This window comes from Battus philenor, unplaced genomic scaffold (assembly GCF_028537555.1).
Source record: "Battus philenor isolate CCGP_79_NKW_IND1 unplaced genomic scaffold, ilBatPhil1.0.hap1 SCAF_24, whole genome shotgun sequence".
In the NCBI taxonomy this organism is placed as follows: Eukaryota; Metazoa; Arthropoda; class Insecta; order Lepidoptera; family Papilionidae; genus Battus; species Battus philenor.
Genome location: NW_027181687.1, coordinates 288,301 through 303,980, shown reverse-complemented (window position 1 = coordinate 303,980; position 15,680 = coordinate 288,301). Strand labels below are relative to the sequence as shown.

At 40.4% G+C, this 15,680-nt stretch overlaps 1 protein-coding gene across 1 annotated transcript; it reads left to right on the top strand.

The window, feature by feature from the left end:
• The first annotated feature begins 7,137 nt into the window (after positions 1 to 7,137).
• On the top strand, positions 7,138 to 15,213 carry LOC137924718 (juvenile hormone esterase-like). The gene is made up of 11 exons (XM_068768136.1): positions 7,138 to 7,206; positions 8,456 to 8,607; positions 9,267 to 9,406; positions 9,993 to 10,135; positions 10,756 to 10,941; positions 11,724 to 11,914; positions 12,525 to 12,693; positions 12,829 to 13,045; positions 13,137 to 13,246; positions 14,069 to 14,201; positions 14,798 to 15,213. Exons 2-11 carry the CDS (start codon positions 8,521 to 8,523, stop codon positions 14,970 to 14,972), a joined length of 1,551 nt encoding a protein of 516 aa, XP_068624237.1. The 5' UTR covers positions 7,138 to 7,206; positions 8,456 to 8,520; the 3' UTR covers positions 14,973 to 15,213.
• Positions 15,214 to 15,680: the final 467 nt, after the last annotated feature.

Here is a 15,680-nt window from a genome sequence, read left to right as displayed (position 1 = left end):
CATATATGAATCGTCAATATTTTTTACCGTCATAAAAAGGTCCTTCCGTAAGCTACCACCAGCTCGGAATGAAGATAAGAGCTGTCCAAAAGTTCAGTTGGGCTCTTTTTAAATAAAATTCAATATTGTTTGATGTAAATATTATAATATTAACCGTGCAAATAGATTTAAACACTCTTGAATGTTGTAATAAGATTTATACTAAGGTTCAATTCGAGACAATATTTGTTGCACAAACCGTTGGAACTGGTGGCGCCGTGGCAGGCAACCAGCGCGAGCAGCCCGGTCAATAATAACACCATCATACCGCAAGAGAGCGCATCGCGTACTGACCTGTGACACGGTCTTCGCTCGTATATATCGCTGCATACTGGCGGTCCAGACAAGAAACGAAACATGTCACTTTTTTTAATTTTATTTCAAATACCATGTAAAACAAATTGTACGCGACGCTCCTAACGAAACACGAAGAATCTGTCATTTTTTAGAATTATTTTATGTGGTTTTTGTATCAAAGGTGTGATGCTCCAAACGAAAAACTAAACACCTGTCGTCAAATCTACGTAAATGTATATGTCTAAAAATAACAGATGCTACGTTTTCCATGTGCAGCGTCAAAATGCAGTGACATATACAAATCAGATTAAATAAATTAAACGTGACGCTCCAAACGAAGAACTATGCATCTGTAATTTTAGGAAATTTTTTTAACTACAAAACGCGACGTTTCATAACAAAGACGAAGCATATGAAATTTACATTAATTTTGAATCACAAGACGCATTCGAAATTTAAATATATGTAAAAAAAGTTTGTAAAAAAACTAACTATATATTTATTTACGTAGACATATTAGCGTTACAGAATTCCCATGGTAATAAATCAATGCATTTATATGGACATAGATTCACCCTTACACGTGATATGATAATTTATATTGTTGTATAATAGCTGCATGTCTTAGTATTTATTTATCAAAGAATTCATTTTTTTATTTCTATAAAAAAGTGATCACTCTAAAATACGTTATGTTAGTTTATTTTTCTATTGTAATTTCTGAAGTAGCAGTGGGCCTCACTCGTGCAACCGTGCAACAAAAGGCAGTTGTGGTAGAAAAGTTCTCGAATGGTGACCACGTGCCAGTAAACGCGGCGTGGGTTGGCTCCCCACTAGGTGGAGTAAGCAGGTAGGTCGTTGGTGATGAGGATTGGAATTAGGCGGCTTTACAAGAGATGAAGTGACGACATAGTCAAGTTTGCGGAAAGCCCCTAGTTACAGTCAGCTCAAGAGCTGTCATCATCGCAATTTTTGAAGAAGCCTGTGCTTTGGAGTGGGCGTCCATCGACTTGACATTGATTGGAATTCAGCAAGCCAAGAACTTCTGGCTGAACATAATCCGTCGGGATAACTAGCATGTAATAAAAATGTAACAGGAAAATATACGACAATAGTAGTTCCAGCGAGATGAGGCGAGGTGGAAAAACCGACTTGTAAATAAAGAGGAAAATATTTTTATAAAGTGCATGATAGACTAGTTCATGCAATCACTAATTAGTTGTCGAATCGCATAGGTCAACTTCTAGCTAATGTGTGTCTTGGGTTTGAATCTGAGTAATTGGTTGGTGATAATAACATAAATATTGATATAAGACCTTGTAAAGGCGTTGTTAAAAATAAACAAAACACCAATGATTTTTAAAAAATAATAATTAGTAGACTACAATTTAGTTTAAGATTTAGGTTAGCAAATAGGTTAAGAGACTTAGTAAACACTGTAACAAACAAAAACAGGAGCAAATAATAATTTTGGTAATATGTATTAAATGTAGTTGTAAAAACAAAGGCGCGGATGCTAATGTCTGTGGAATAAAGATTCTACTAAAAAATATAACAGATAAAGAAATTTTTGCATTTTTTTACTTAAAAAATAATACATCGATGCTAAAAATTTTTAGTTTAATTTATGTAAAGGTAAAACAAAACAAATGTCAATAAAAATATGAATGGATTATGAAATAAGAGTTTAGGGAATATAGTAAAGTGATAGTGTCATATAACAAAATAATAAAAAAATATATTTACGCACGCCAATAGGCAAAAATAATTACGTTTGCCTACTGTATTACTTAGCTGTAGGTCAGATCGCTTTAGCATTTACACGGAAAAAGGGATATTCCTGACAAATATCTTATTAACCTTATAGCTCCAGAGATATTGTGATGAAACGTAAAGCAAGCACTATGAAATAAGTGACGTTATTTTTTTTCTTTTGAAATAATACTGGCGAATAACTCCTGGCCGTGCAGTCTGCAGGGACAAACTGTATATAATAATTATTTTTATTATATACTAACCTGAAGAATTGTTCATGTGAAGTGACAGTGGACGTGTCACATCGCTGTGTCTACTGCGTGGACCGACCACAGTTAAGGCTGCGAGGAGTACAGGCAACGGAAGAGCCGTCATCGTGGCGATTTTATGACGAGGCCTGTCTTGTATTGGGCGTCTATCTGCAAAGCAAAAAGATATCCGAATTTTAAAAACGCTTCTTACTATTATCATTATATTATTTATTGTTTCATCCATTTTTGGATAGGGTGTACCGTATATTAATTAAAAGCAAATGTGCTATTCATTCACGTATACACCCTTTACACCTAAACTGAATCATCCTGTATGTAGTTTTCAATATACGCGAATTGTCCAACTGGTTTTAATTTTCTCGCAAAGAAGTAGAAATGAAGTACTTACTGATGGTAGTATCTACGGTCAAAAGGAATTAGAAAGCCTTCGATTTAAAGTTAAAAAAATGCTTTAGAAATAATAGGTGACTATATTATTCAGCCTGGTATATACGTGTGTTTGTTGTTTGTGTACTTTTAAAAACCAAACTGAATCACGCATCGAACCTTGATCCGACCGCAGTAGGCTTCACTGCGCCGTACGTTTTAAAATTTCCTTGTGAGTCAACTTACACGCACAGGTTCCACAAACAGATGCGCTTTGTTTGTTTATCAGTATCGATGTGTTTAGTACAAGGAAGTGTTATTTATTCATTAATTTTAAAACACATTTCTTGGGTCATGTATGTGTTTAAGTTACCTTACAAAAAATTACGTTCCTACCTATAATTATTCCTAAAACCAAAATTAAGTCAGTTAGATGTTTTTATTTATTATTGTATTATAATTATAATATGTATTAAACCTTTTTTATTATAAGTGTATTATGTATATATGTTATATATGTATGTATGTATGTTTATGTTCATTTGTTTGTGAATATGTATTTTTTGTATACGTAAACTACCCTTTATAAGTACTTTAATCTTTTCCATACTATGGTTGTCTGTAAGAGATTGTGTGATTAGACCGCCCATTGTACTTTTCTGTATATTATTGTAAAACTTATTAAATGTATCTTATCGTGTACAATAAAGAATATAAAATAAAATAAATAAATAACTTAAAATTTCTTCATAATACAATGTACATGATAGTTAAAAGACTGTCAAGGTATCCCCGATCCAGGAATAACTAAAATTTTAGGAACTACGTCATAGTCGGCGCAACGAACAGGGGAATCCCACGCCCGAGCGCTTTATATTTACTTCGTGCGAAAGAGACAGCGCTCTACAATACTTCTCGCCTTGTGATTGACTCACTATTTTTATTGGTTGAATATTGTTTTCATAATTTTAATGATTAGTATAAATATGGGGTAAGTTAGTACATATACCACGGACTAAACCAGGAAGGCTTCGTCTTTATTGCCTTATCCTACAAATGAGTGTCTAATGCAGGTTCGGAAACATGATTGCTCTAGTCTTGAGTATAGTTCACGGACCCTTCCATTCCGTGAACTCATTTCCGACGAAACTGTAAAAGCCTTAGGGCTAAGAGCAAAAACATCACAAAAACATTACAATACGTCAATAAACACAATGAAAACAACTAAGAAAACTTTGAGGTTCATGCTCAACAACTTTGTTAAAAGCGTGTGCTTAATAAAAACTAGCGCCATCTATATATAAATTAGAAAAACTCCACGAGAAGCATATTGCTTGCGGATTAAAATGGTCCAATTAAACGTTATAACAACAATAAAATGTCTGATTACCATATGCTTATTTAAGATGTGTAGATATAGATACAAACATAGGACTCCCAAAAAAATTCTTTCATTCTCGGGGATCATTTTGGGGCAATGCGCTACGGAACTCTAAAATATTATTCCACCATCAACGTTTCTTTACAGGACGAGTAGGAGGTCGGCCCACTACCACCCTTACACCGCGGAGTTCCCTTCGGAGGGTACTAATCGTTTCTTTTCGTCGTTTCTGATCATCAACCCGAGTATAGAAGATTCTGCGGGCTTCTTTTTTTCCTGAGAAATATAACCCAAGTCTCTTCAGAGTGAACCTTATCCTATCCTATACCTTATTGTCGATTTCCAACAGGCGAGTTGGTGGTCAAAGGCGGACTAGTAACCATTATAAAAAGTTTTGTAAATACATTATTGAAGCTTATTTTCAAAGCCTTCTAAAGATGTAACATCTCGCGTTACACATAGATACACCGTTTTATTATATAACACATCAATAACCATCAGTATAATATTTTATGATTTCAAAAGAATGCAGCATTCACGTAAGAACATTTGGTATTACTGGCCACTGCGGTGGTAGCGTTTTTGTTTTAAATCATTCCCGCGCGTTCGAATTTTATTCAAAAAAAAAAATTTGAAAGTTGATTCAACACGAGTTCAACCCTTTCGCTTTAATATAAAAATATATGTTGCATAAGGGGGCGTAGTAATTGATGAAACGCTAAGGTAGCGCATGAACCATAAAAGGTTGAAAAATGCTGGTCTAAAGTCTACTACTACAAAAGTAACTGTCCTCGATAAAGAGATTGTACCAAAGCACCTTCGAGGTACCACCACTTCAAACCCGGTGTAGCTGTTAATACAAACAAATAAATATCATTTAGCTACTATTTCTGAAAGATTACAAGAGTAAGCGTTCACCCGCAAGATGAATACACGACCTTATGATAGATGAAGGCACCTTCAAAACAATCTCATTCGAAATATGGGGGAGCCTATGTCTAGTCGTGGACGTCCTAAGACTGAACGATAACGTTAGTAAAATAAACGACGCTTATTTGAAATGTTCCTTTATTGATTTTATATTGAAATGTTGTAACGTTGTAAGTTAACGTCCCATAAATCTTAGTTAAAATTTTAACCAAAAAAATATAATCACGAGAAACGTCTCATAAATCGCAATACAGCAAAAAATTGTTCAACCCTTAGCGGGTAACCTTGTATCTCAAGTGGCGTGGGGTCGTGGGAGCGTGCTATTGGTTTAACGGATCTTTGTTTTTATAACAAAAATTCCTATGCGCCCGCGCACCAGCGACAGCAGTTCACATTTGCCAGGAGAAGGATCGAGGCCTCGGTCGCGTTCACTAGCTAGGTGTCGTCTCACGCACCGACGCACAATCTTTGTGTCGGTTGCGTTCACCAGCTATGTGTCTTCATACGCGCCGGGGCCAATAAGAATTTACGTTATAAATTCACGCCTTGATCCTATTCATTCTCCGGGCATCATTTAGTTAACGCCACAACCTTTACATCGTCTCGCACCCCAAGGGGTAAGTGTTGAACAAATATTATGAAGACATCATTATTAAGTAGCATTTATCTATAAGTTAGAGCTCAACATTTTGTCTGTGTCCATAGTTCCATCATTATGTATTCATTATTACTTTTCAATTTGTTTATTTATTTATCTCTTCTATTATTGTTTTACATGCTTTACATTTTGTAACTCCGTTCTGACAGTAAACAATCACAACTGCTTTCGGTTTCTGCCCTTACTTCATCGCAAGCCATCTCCGGGTTTACTGTCAGCGGAGCGAATTGTACATATACTTATATATGTATATCATAACTGTGACATTTGTTCACAGGTGCGATTTTTACGTTTCGAGTTTTACATTGCGAGTCTTATACTGCAAGGTTTACACTGCAAAGTTTATACTACAAGTTTTAGACTGCAAGTTTTACATTGCAAGTTTTAGACTGCAAGTTTTACATTGCAAGTTTTAGACTGCAAGTTTTACACTGCAAGTTTTACGCTTCGAGTTTTACACCGTTGGAATTATATCACCTTGCACCGGAACCGACACATACTGCAACCTACCGGCGCTCCCTGCTCTCGACTTGCTGCCGCCTGACCAGTCCTGGGAGATCGTGCAGCTGCCTACCACCACCATCAGGGGAGTACCGAGCTGTGGTGCAAAATTAGACCAGGCCTTCTGCCCACTACCCTTAGATAATTAAACACATATATATTTAACTTTGTGTGCCTTTTTTTAATGCCAACATTCACTACCCCCATTTTAAAAATAAAAATATATTTTTCTTCTACTGTTACCCTTTCATTATTAAATATTTTCCACAAAACGGCACAATGTCTTGTACATTAATAAATAAAAGTCGCTGAGAATAATTACAAGTGTTTGCCTATGACTGCGCTTAATGTGTTATCCGTCGACTCATTGCGGGCCGAGTGCTGACGAACCCTGGCCTTTCCGCGGGGCCGCGACAGATGAGCAACCAGCTCACGTGACTAGTTGCAAGCAACACGACTTTTTTTTTCCTTTTAAAATGTCACCTTCAAATAAATAAATAATTATACGTATATGAAGCACTCGTCGCGTTGATAATCTCGAGTGGCGAACACCAGCCGGTGGACATGGCGTGGGAAGAACCCTCCACCAGGAGTACTGACGATATAGCCAAGACAAAGACGCGGGCAGTGCAGGATCGGTCATCATGGCGATCTTTGGTAGTGGCTGACGTAATGATGTACTCGTCACCATGAATTATATACCAAAGATGGAAGTTATCGACCAAGTAGTGATATTATTTTAAATTTATAAGCACTGCGGTCACAAAGACGACTTCCGATATTTTTGCAATTTCGCGAGAGTGAGACAGCAGCACGTGCGTCTCGTCGCTCCATATGCAATCAACAATTTTCCTCAAGCTCCAGGACGGTGCGCGGGACACGCGTGCCCGTGTATATCTGAGGCAGCGCGCGCCGGCGGGCGTCAGTCGCCGCCATGCACCCGCGCGGCTGCCTGCTCGCGTTCGCGCTCGTCGCTGCGCTCGCGCATGCGCACGTCCACACACAAGGTCAGTCAACTGCCTCCGCCTCCCCTCCGGAACTCAGTAAACTCACTGCGCAACAATAAGCCCAAACAAGTTCAACATTCGTTGAGGAGGCAATATGAAAAACGACTTAGTGTTCCTAGAAACATCCCATTATTAATAATATACGAATCGATGAAGAAGCTGTATCGTTCACGAATTCAAATTCAAACGCCGACTTGAATTTGAAAGCCGTCAGTGATGTTTTGCGTTTCGGTTGAATTTAAGGAGCATAATGCGTATATTGATGATCTCGCTTTTAAAAACGAAAGTATATAAAACGATACATAAATATTTTGACATTAAAAACATATTACAGTTCAATGTATAATAAGTTGATAAGAGTAATTATTTACTGTAATCGCATTACGCTAAATATATAGTTACAGCTAGTTATTGCTAGTTAAATGCCTTAAAGTGGCCGCTGGTTATTCATAGTCAATATTAAAGAGTATGCTTTACAACGTAATATTGTCAAGGAAGAATTTACCCACGAAAAGAGTGTTCGACTCTATTGATTATTCTTCTCCGAATTTAAAGGACTGTATTAAATCCAGTGGATAGTATTATATCAATTTATAAACTAACACACTTTACATTTATATATATTTATGCCTAAACTTAGTATATCGGTACAAAAACAAAAAAAAACTAAGGCGTTATCAGAAACACTTGGATGTGTTAAGATTTGTGCATTCAATATGACCGCGGACTCATACAGAGAAATGAATATATCTAACAAGTGATCAGATTAGGTTGGGCAGTATTCAATACTTGAATCTTGAAATAATATCGCGGATATACTCCGACATTACTTTGTTTTGTAAGTTAATGTAAAATCTTCGTCACACGTACTATGTACCAAATTTTTATGTTAATCAATACAAAAACTATGACAATTAAAAAGGCGCCTTGATACGATGGCTTCGAATTCCGCAAATAAATTCGAAGTCAGTGACTTGTCCATATTAATATTATATTTGTACACCATTTTAAGTATTCGGAATCCCTATATGTGAAGAAGAAAAGAGAAATTCTCATGACATACGGCTCCCATCTCACGCACTGAGCCGCTTACGAACGCTAGTATTTCTATGCAGATTTTCAAAGAAAACAAATGAAAGTTGATTCATGTTTATTCTTCTGTCTATATATATACATAAATATATATATATATATATATATGTATATATATATTTATCTATATATTTATATATATTCTTTCGTTTACCAGCATGTTCACCGCCGGGTAAAGAAGAGCCCGTGGTGGCGACCCCGTCGGGCTGCATCCGGGGCTCCATGATGCAGTCGCGGCGGGGACGCGCCTTCGAAGCGTACCGCGGCATCCGGTACGCGCAGCCGCCCGTCGGACCCCTCAGGTTCCAGGTACATAAAACCATTGTCCGGTAATAGCGCAACCAGCACGTGCGACACGAGAACTTCCATCGAAACTAATGCAGCTGACACAGGGGTCTGTGGTAAGCGAACGTGGGGAGGCTAAACAAGAGTTGGACTCGTGTTGCTGTGGCACACCAGAGATGCCTGGGGAGGTCTAGCTTCCCTCCGAATGTACTGAATACCACAGTGCTTCTCCAATATACTGAATATGAACCCAAAAAAGTTTTTATTGAGTAGAAATCTTTCATACTCTTGTCCTCCCGCATAGAGTAGAGCGGTATATAGTACAGTGGTACGCTTACGTTAAACTCATGTTAAGTCCACTTTCGAATTGCCCTCCTGTGGGACGTGGGCCCCACGTCGGGAGACACCGGGGTAGAGTATCTTATGCAAACCCAGAAAGTTTCTTTGCAAAAGCAAAATGAAGGTTGTTGGACAAACAGCATTGTATCTTCAACACCTCTCAATATTTTATCTTGCGGACCCTGAATTCGGTCAAAACAAAAGAAAAAAAAATATAAATAAATCTAAATTCGGATGAAGCTTTAAGAGCCGCAACTACAAGGACATCATCCGTCAATACTTTGTTCGTCCTCCTGTCTCCTCCTGTGTTCGTGACGTCACTGCGACCTTTGTCCCTGCCGCAGCCCCCGCAGCTGATCGAGCAGTACGCGGAGGAAGTTGACGCGCGCGACGAGGGCCCGGCGTGCCCGCTGCCCGCGCCGCCAGCCTACTTCGTCGACGAGGACTGCCTGCGCCTCAACGTCTACACGCCCCGCCATAACTGGTGCGAACTTCATTCTAACACTTACAATTTTATTTAGATATTCATTTATTTACACTTTTTACATCTGCGTAAAGGCGAACTTAATGCCTTTAGATATTCCCTACCAGTCAACGCAAAATGGCGCACTTACTATACATTGACTTATAAACCCAAACTTAATTAGGAGGATAACCTAAATAGCTTTGGACTTCATAAAGAGACGAGCCAAGAGGTTGATAGATAACAATGCTTTGGTGAGCGCCAAGCTCCAAAGTTTGGTGCATCGGCGGAAAGTGGCCAGTTTATCGACATTCTTTAGACTGCACTTTGGAGAGTGCGCGTCGGAATTACACCAAATGTTACCCCCATCTCCTTTCTTCCATCGGACAACAAGACTAGACATAGATTTCTTCTAAATAAGCATGAAGCATCGTAGACATTGCTTAACATCAAACTTTGCCTGACACGTACACATATATATAAGCTATATTCATAGTTAATTAAGATTCTTGCACGAATGGCACCCGACCCTTCCTAAGAGGCACCGTGACAAAAGAGAAAAGGCTCCGACGAGAATCAATTGTGTATATATCGGTTGTAACCGCAGCTCGCGGCCGCTGCCGGTTGTGATTTACATCCACCCGGGCGGGTTCTACGCGTTCACGGGGCGCAGCGACGTGGCCGGCCCGCACTACCTGCTGGACCGCGACGTCGTGCTGGTCACCATCAACTACCGCCTCGGCACGCTCGGTGAGCAACCCTGCTGTATTCAACACGTAACATGAACTAGATATATGAACAAGTGTCCGTACGCAATTCGTTGAGGCAAAACGACGAAAATATATCGCAGAGTGGTTCTCTAAAAACAAAGTGGAGACAGCGCACGCGTTATCCTCGTATTGAGAGAACATTCCTGCAAAGAAGTTTTGCTTCACTTATTTCATTATCCTTAATTCATTTGCTAGACCGCGACCGCGACTAGTAACTAAAAAGTTGACGACCGTAACTAACGATCCTAGCTTCCGATAGGAACACGTCCGATGTCCAGGAGCACGTGTGCGAACAAATTTCAAAGGAGTCACCTAAAGCAGAGAACCAAACCGCTGGTAAAGACGTTTGTCATAGATTTGACTTTTTTCCCTTTTATTTGGAATGAAATGCTTTATTGTTAAATGCTATTATTAATAACTACAACCATAGCGTCTCCACCACACGTCAACTAGGAGCGCGGACAATGTTGTTGTCACTGAAAACGACCCCGGTGCTGACACTCATTGTTTCAAAGACCTCCCTGCTATTTATCTAACGCATTATCTTCAAACACCATACAACCTGTATCGTTTATATAAATTTTGAGTTACAATCGTCAGGGTTCCTGAGCACGGGCGACGCGCTGGCGCCCGGCAACAACGGGTTTAAAGATCAGGTGGCGGCGCTGCGTTGGGTGCGCCGTAACATCGCTGCGTTCGGCGGCGACCCCAACCTGGTCACCATCACCGGCTACAGCGCCGGCTCCATCAGCGTCATGTTGCACATGATCTCTCCAATGTCTAAAGGTGATCTCCTTTATATTTATATCTTATGTGTTCGCTACACTCAACTCAACAAGCAGGTCAGCGGTGCTGTCCACATATAGCCGCTTCCATAATGTTATTTATTAATACTGCTTCAACAGCAGATTCAAAACCGCTACACCGACACCAGTTGCAAAACGCAAAGAGCATTGGGTGAAGTGTGTCTAGCGACTCCGGAAAGTTCCGGAGTCTAACACTGTGTTACTTAATAACATCATCACTGAGCGGCTAAACTAAACAATGTGCGAACAATAGATGTACGCGCGTGACACAAATCACTTGAACAGGAATAATGTTTTAGGAGTAGAGATCTCTCTGTACAAATATACACTGTTGACATATGTTTGGAAGAGATTAATTTTGTTAGTCCGCGGGCTCTTACAGCTTATATGTAGTTAAGCTTGCGGAGCGGTGTAAAATTGTACAGAAACTGTTTAGTATGGGGGCAGATAAAGGTTAGGGTCGATTACATGAATGGTGAAGAGAGCCGTAATCCTCTTTTATCTCTGCCCGCCTTCGCTGAGGTTGAAGCAAATTACATGTCTAAATAGACGATTGTTCAAAGAAAGCAGACTTCGATCAAAGCGTGACTCCGGTCGTGCCCCGCGGGTCAGCAGTTGTGCATTTGGTGCGTAGCTTCTAGTGTGCGATGTTTCATCAAAATTACAAGCCGCCATTGAAACGTTATAAGTTCGAGGAAGCTGAAAAATTAAAAGATATAAGGGGTAAAAACGCAGATACATTATAAAACAAATGCCTTGCAGGTCTGTTCCACCGCGCGATAGCCATGAGTGGCTCGCCCACCATCCCAACACCCACTCCCACGGACCTTCTACCCCAAGCGAAGCGACAGGCGGAACTGGTGAATTGTCCCACCACCCCCAACAAAGCCATGGTGGATTGTCTCAAGACGACGCCCTGGAAAGAACTTGGGGACTCTTTGGATGGTTTTTACGTAAGTGTCATACGAGGTTGAAAAGGCAACGCTTGTTAATAATAAAAGAAGATAGCAGAGACCGACGTGGGTAGTCCTTCCACCAGGTGGATTGACGACACAGGTAAAGTCGCGGGAAGTCCAAGGATGCAGGCAATGCTTAATCGAGGCGATCTTTGGGAGAGGCATATGTTTTGCGGTGAGTGCCCATCGGCTTATTGATGATGATGAAGCGAAGAGAACCCGCTCCGTTTTAGATGCGTGCATCATCCAAAATCATATGACATGGAAACGAAAACAAAGTCACACGATGAGAGCCTGGACGGAGCCGCTGCCAGCGCCGCTGTTTCGCTACTACGTCACACAGCTACAACTTAATGTTAATATTCTCTGTCGACTTTGCAATTTATATCTTCTTTCTCCGGCGAGCATGTTCAGGTACTAAAATGCCCAATTTAATTTGTAATTCTTTCTAATTATAGTTCACAGAGTTCAATTGTTCACAGAGATATAAAATGCCTTATTGTGAGCACTTTATGCCCACGCGGTTAATGAACGTTTGAACGAAGGGGCCGTAAGTTGTCTACACTGGTTGACCACATATTTACTAAAGTCACGGCACGCTTGACAGGAGTTCGGCTTCGATCCTGTGCTAATCTGGAAGCCGGTGCGGGAGGTGGACGTGGGGCAGGAGCGTTTCCTGGCCGTGGAGCCCGCCGACGCCATCCGCGCGGGCCACATGCACGCCGTGCCGCTCATCGTCAGCCAGACGCGCGACGAGTTCTTCTGGAAAGCGTTCAGTGAGTCCGCAGAACAGTGAACCAGTTCAATATTTTAAACGAATTTTCTGACGACGTCATACGCCGTAAGCAGCGGCGAGCAATCCCGTCCCCGAATCGACTGCAATGCGTTGACCCGCCTCGTATCGCCGACAGCAATACTGAACAACGAGACGCTGATGAACCGCATGAACGAGGACTGGGAGCACATCGCGCCCATCTCGCTGCAGTTGCCGCGCGAGGCAGCGGCGCCCAAGGTCAACCGGCTGCGCGAGGCCTACTTCGGACACAGGAGGCTCAGAAACGACTCGGCCACGGCCAGGGACCTGGGCTATCTGTACGGAGACGCTATCATGGGCTTCCCGGTTCACAGGTAAGTGGCCGAGACAAAAATGATCTCTGTTCATTGTTGTCATAGAATTAAAGTGGTTGCCTTGTTTGAATATGCTGATGTGATGCTTCAGGATGGCCAACCTGATGTGCCGGCGCTCCCCGCAGCGCGTGTGGTACTACGAGTTCGCGTACGTGGGCGCGCACAGCCACTACGAGGACCCCAACACCCAGAGGGCCGTAGGTAAGCGCGCGCGACGGCAACTGGCTCGACTCATGTGCGGAATAATTAAGGGGCTGACACAAAGTCTCCAAACGAATACGTCTCATACACTCAGCGAGGGCGAGTAGAACACTTCTATACTTGGTATGGTAATAATACCCAAGAACAACTTAATAATCTCGAGCGCCTTCAGAATATTTGTATTAGGTTCATACTTGGTCCGCGCAGATATGACCATGTTTCTAATTTTTGTAATAAGCTCAAGAGGCTACCAATTCGACTTCGCCGGAATGCCCGCATCCTTACCCTTCTCTGTAGTATTTTGTTCAACGCGCTTACTCCCTTACCTTAAATCTAGATTTCTTTTCTTACATGACTCACATGATAAGTTGCTTAGATCATCGGAGAACTTGAAGTTGACTATGCCTGCTCGTTCTACTATGTTTATAGAGAAATCTTTTACTGTAGTCGCTATAAGGTTATGGAATGAGCTGCCGAAACCAATTATATGCTCTAAATCAAATAGAAATCGCCTCGTGCGATAAGACCGCCTCTTGGACGTCCACATAAATTGTTTCTTATTTTAAATGATTATCTATGATCAAAATAAAATAAAATTTTATTATTTGAAAACGAACTAGTGCTTGAGCATCATGGCTCGGACACACGCTTACACTTTAATGTTAACAACGTGTATTTTATCATTGATTCCTTTTACCCCCTGCCTTAGACTTGTGTTGGTTAAATTATAATTTAGTATTTTAACGTAGTATCAACAAAACGTTGGTTGGTAAGGAAACATCCAGTTTGTATTCCTGCAAGTTAGACCTATATTGTCCGCAGCTGCGGCTCATCACGACGACCTGATATACCTGCTCTCGATGAGCTACCGCTTCCCCTTCTTGGGCACGGAGGGTCGGGACGAAAGCCTCGTCGACCGCATGACCGGCATCTGGTACACCTTCGCCAAGCACGGGTAAGCTAGCTACGACCACGTAATACACCTGTTGTCGCAGAGGTACCGACACATCCTTCAAGCTGAAGCTACAAGAGTTCCAAACGAGCCTTGAGCTGTAAAGAACTGGCAACAAACTTAGACGCTTTCTTTTTTTGTTGAGATTTCTTTAACAATATCCTCAACATTACATTAGAGCAATTCATTTCTACGTTAAGTGGGTAACTCCCACACTAGTTGAACCGATGACATAATAAAAGATACGAGAAGGAGGTGAGACATTGTGAAGGATATATAGTATAGAAGATAAACATAGTATAGAAGAAATTGTAAAGGAAGTAAGCAGAATACGAAATAAACATTTAATGAAAAATTAATTCCCTGTCTAAATAGACGAGGCGAATGAGAGGTCCAAAAAATGGAGCTATAAACAAACGTCGTTAAAGTCTATAAGGTCATAGCTAAAGTCGCTGGTCGCGGGCAGCACAGGACCAGTTGTCATGGCGTCCTTTGGGGGGGGGGGGGCTTGCCTTGTAGTGGGCATTCGGTTGACTCTAAAATTCGTTACGTGATAATTTAGAGACATTTCATGGGTGTGCAATTTAATAACTCCACAGCGACCCCAACCCGCGCGGGCACGACGCGCTGCCGGAGCTGGAGGGCCTGCATTGGCCCGCCATGACCGCGGACAGGCGGACCTACCTGCGGATAGACAACGACTTCTCCCTCGGCACCAACCTGAAGGAAGACAGGCTCAAACTGTGGGAGGAGCTTTATCCCATCCAATATTAACTAAACGTCGATCTTTTAAAAGTATATTTTAAGAAAAACAAATTACAATACTTGTTTAACATCGATTAATGACAGTCTGCAAATGTCCAATTTATTCAATCTAATGGAGATTTGTTTTAGATATGTAAACACAGCTTTATACGTTAAGAAGAGCATTAAAAATTATTACTTTCATAATTATACTAAGATTCAATCAATTGAATTTTCTATTTATATTGTAATTGCCAAAATAAACTTTATTGCTTAAGAAACAAAGCATTATTTTATTTACACCGCGATAAGAACGAAATTCCCTCAACTTGCCCTTAACGCATGCGTCAAATTCAAGCTCTCCCTCCCTTACAGTTGTAGTGATGAGATATTATGTTTTATATTATATCGATAAATTTACAATTGTGCTTTGAGTATAAAACATTTAAAAATAAGAGTTTACACATTATGTCGACGCGATGCAAAAATAATAACAGTGATAAATTAAAATTATTTATTTAGGTAAAGGCATTTTTTCTTACAATTGACGTTTAGGACATATTTCTGTCAGTTTATTCAATTACAGATTTTAACGAAGAATAGAGATAAGATTTTTAAGTATTATTTCATTTTCCCTTAAAAAGAACAATTCCTTTTCATTGTCAAACAAATAACAAAAATGAATAAATAAAATTTATATTGAGCAATAGAAACAACAACATTCAGAAATAATAAAAA

Bases quoted from the DNA above. Each gene is read 5' to 3' on its own strand.
- LOC137924718 (XM_068768136.1), top strand. From the start codon at position 8,521: ATGATGCAGTCGCGGCGGGGACGCGCCTTCGAAGCGTACCGCGGCATC. The intron at 10,136-10,755 runs GTGAGCAACCCT...TACAATCGTCAG, and splicing joins CTACCGCCTCGGCACGCTCG to GGTTCCTGAGCACGGGCGAC. The intron at 12,694-12,828 runs GTGAGTCCGCAG...TATCGCCGACAG, and splicing joins GTTCTTCTGGAAAGCGTTCA to CAATACTGAACAACGAGACG.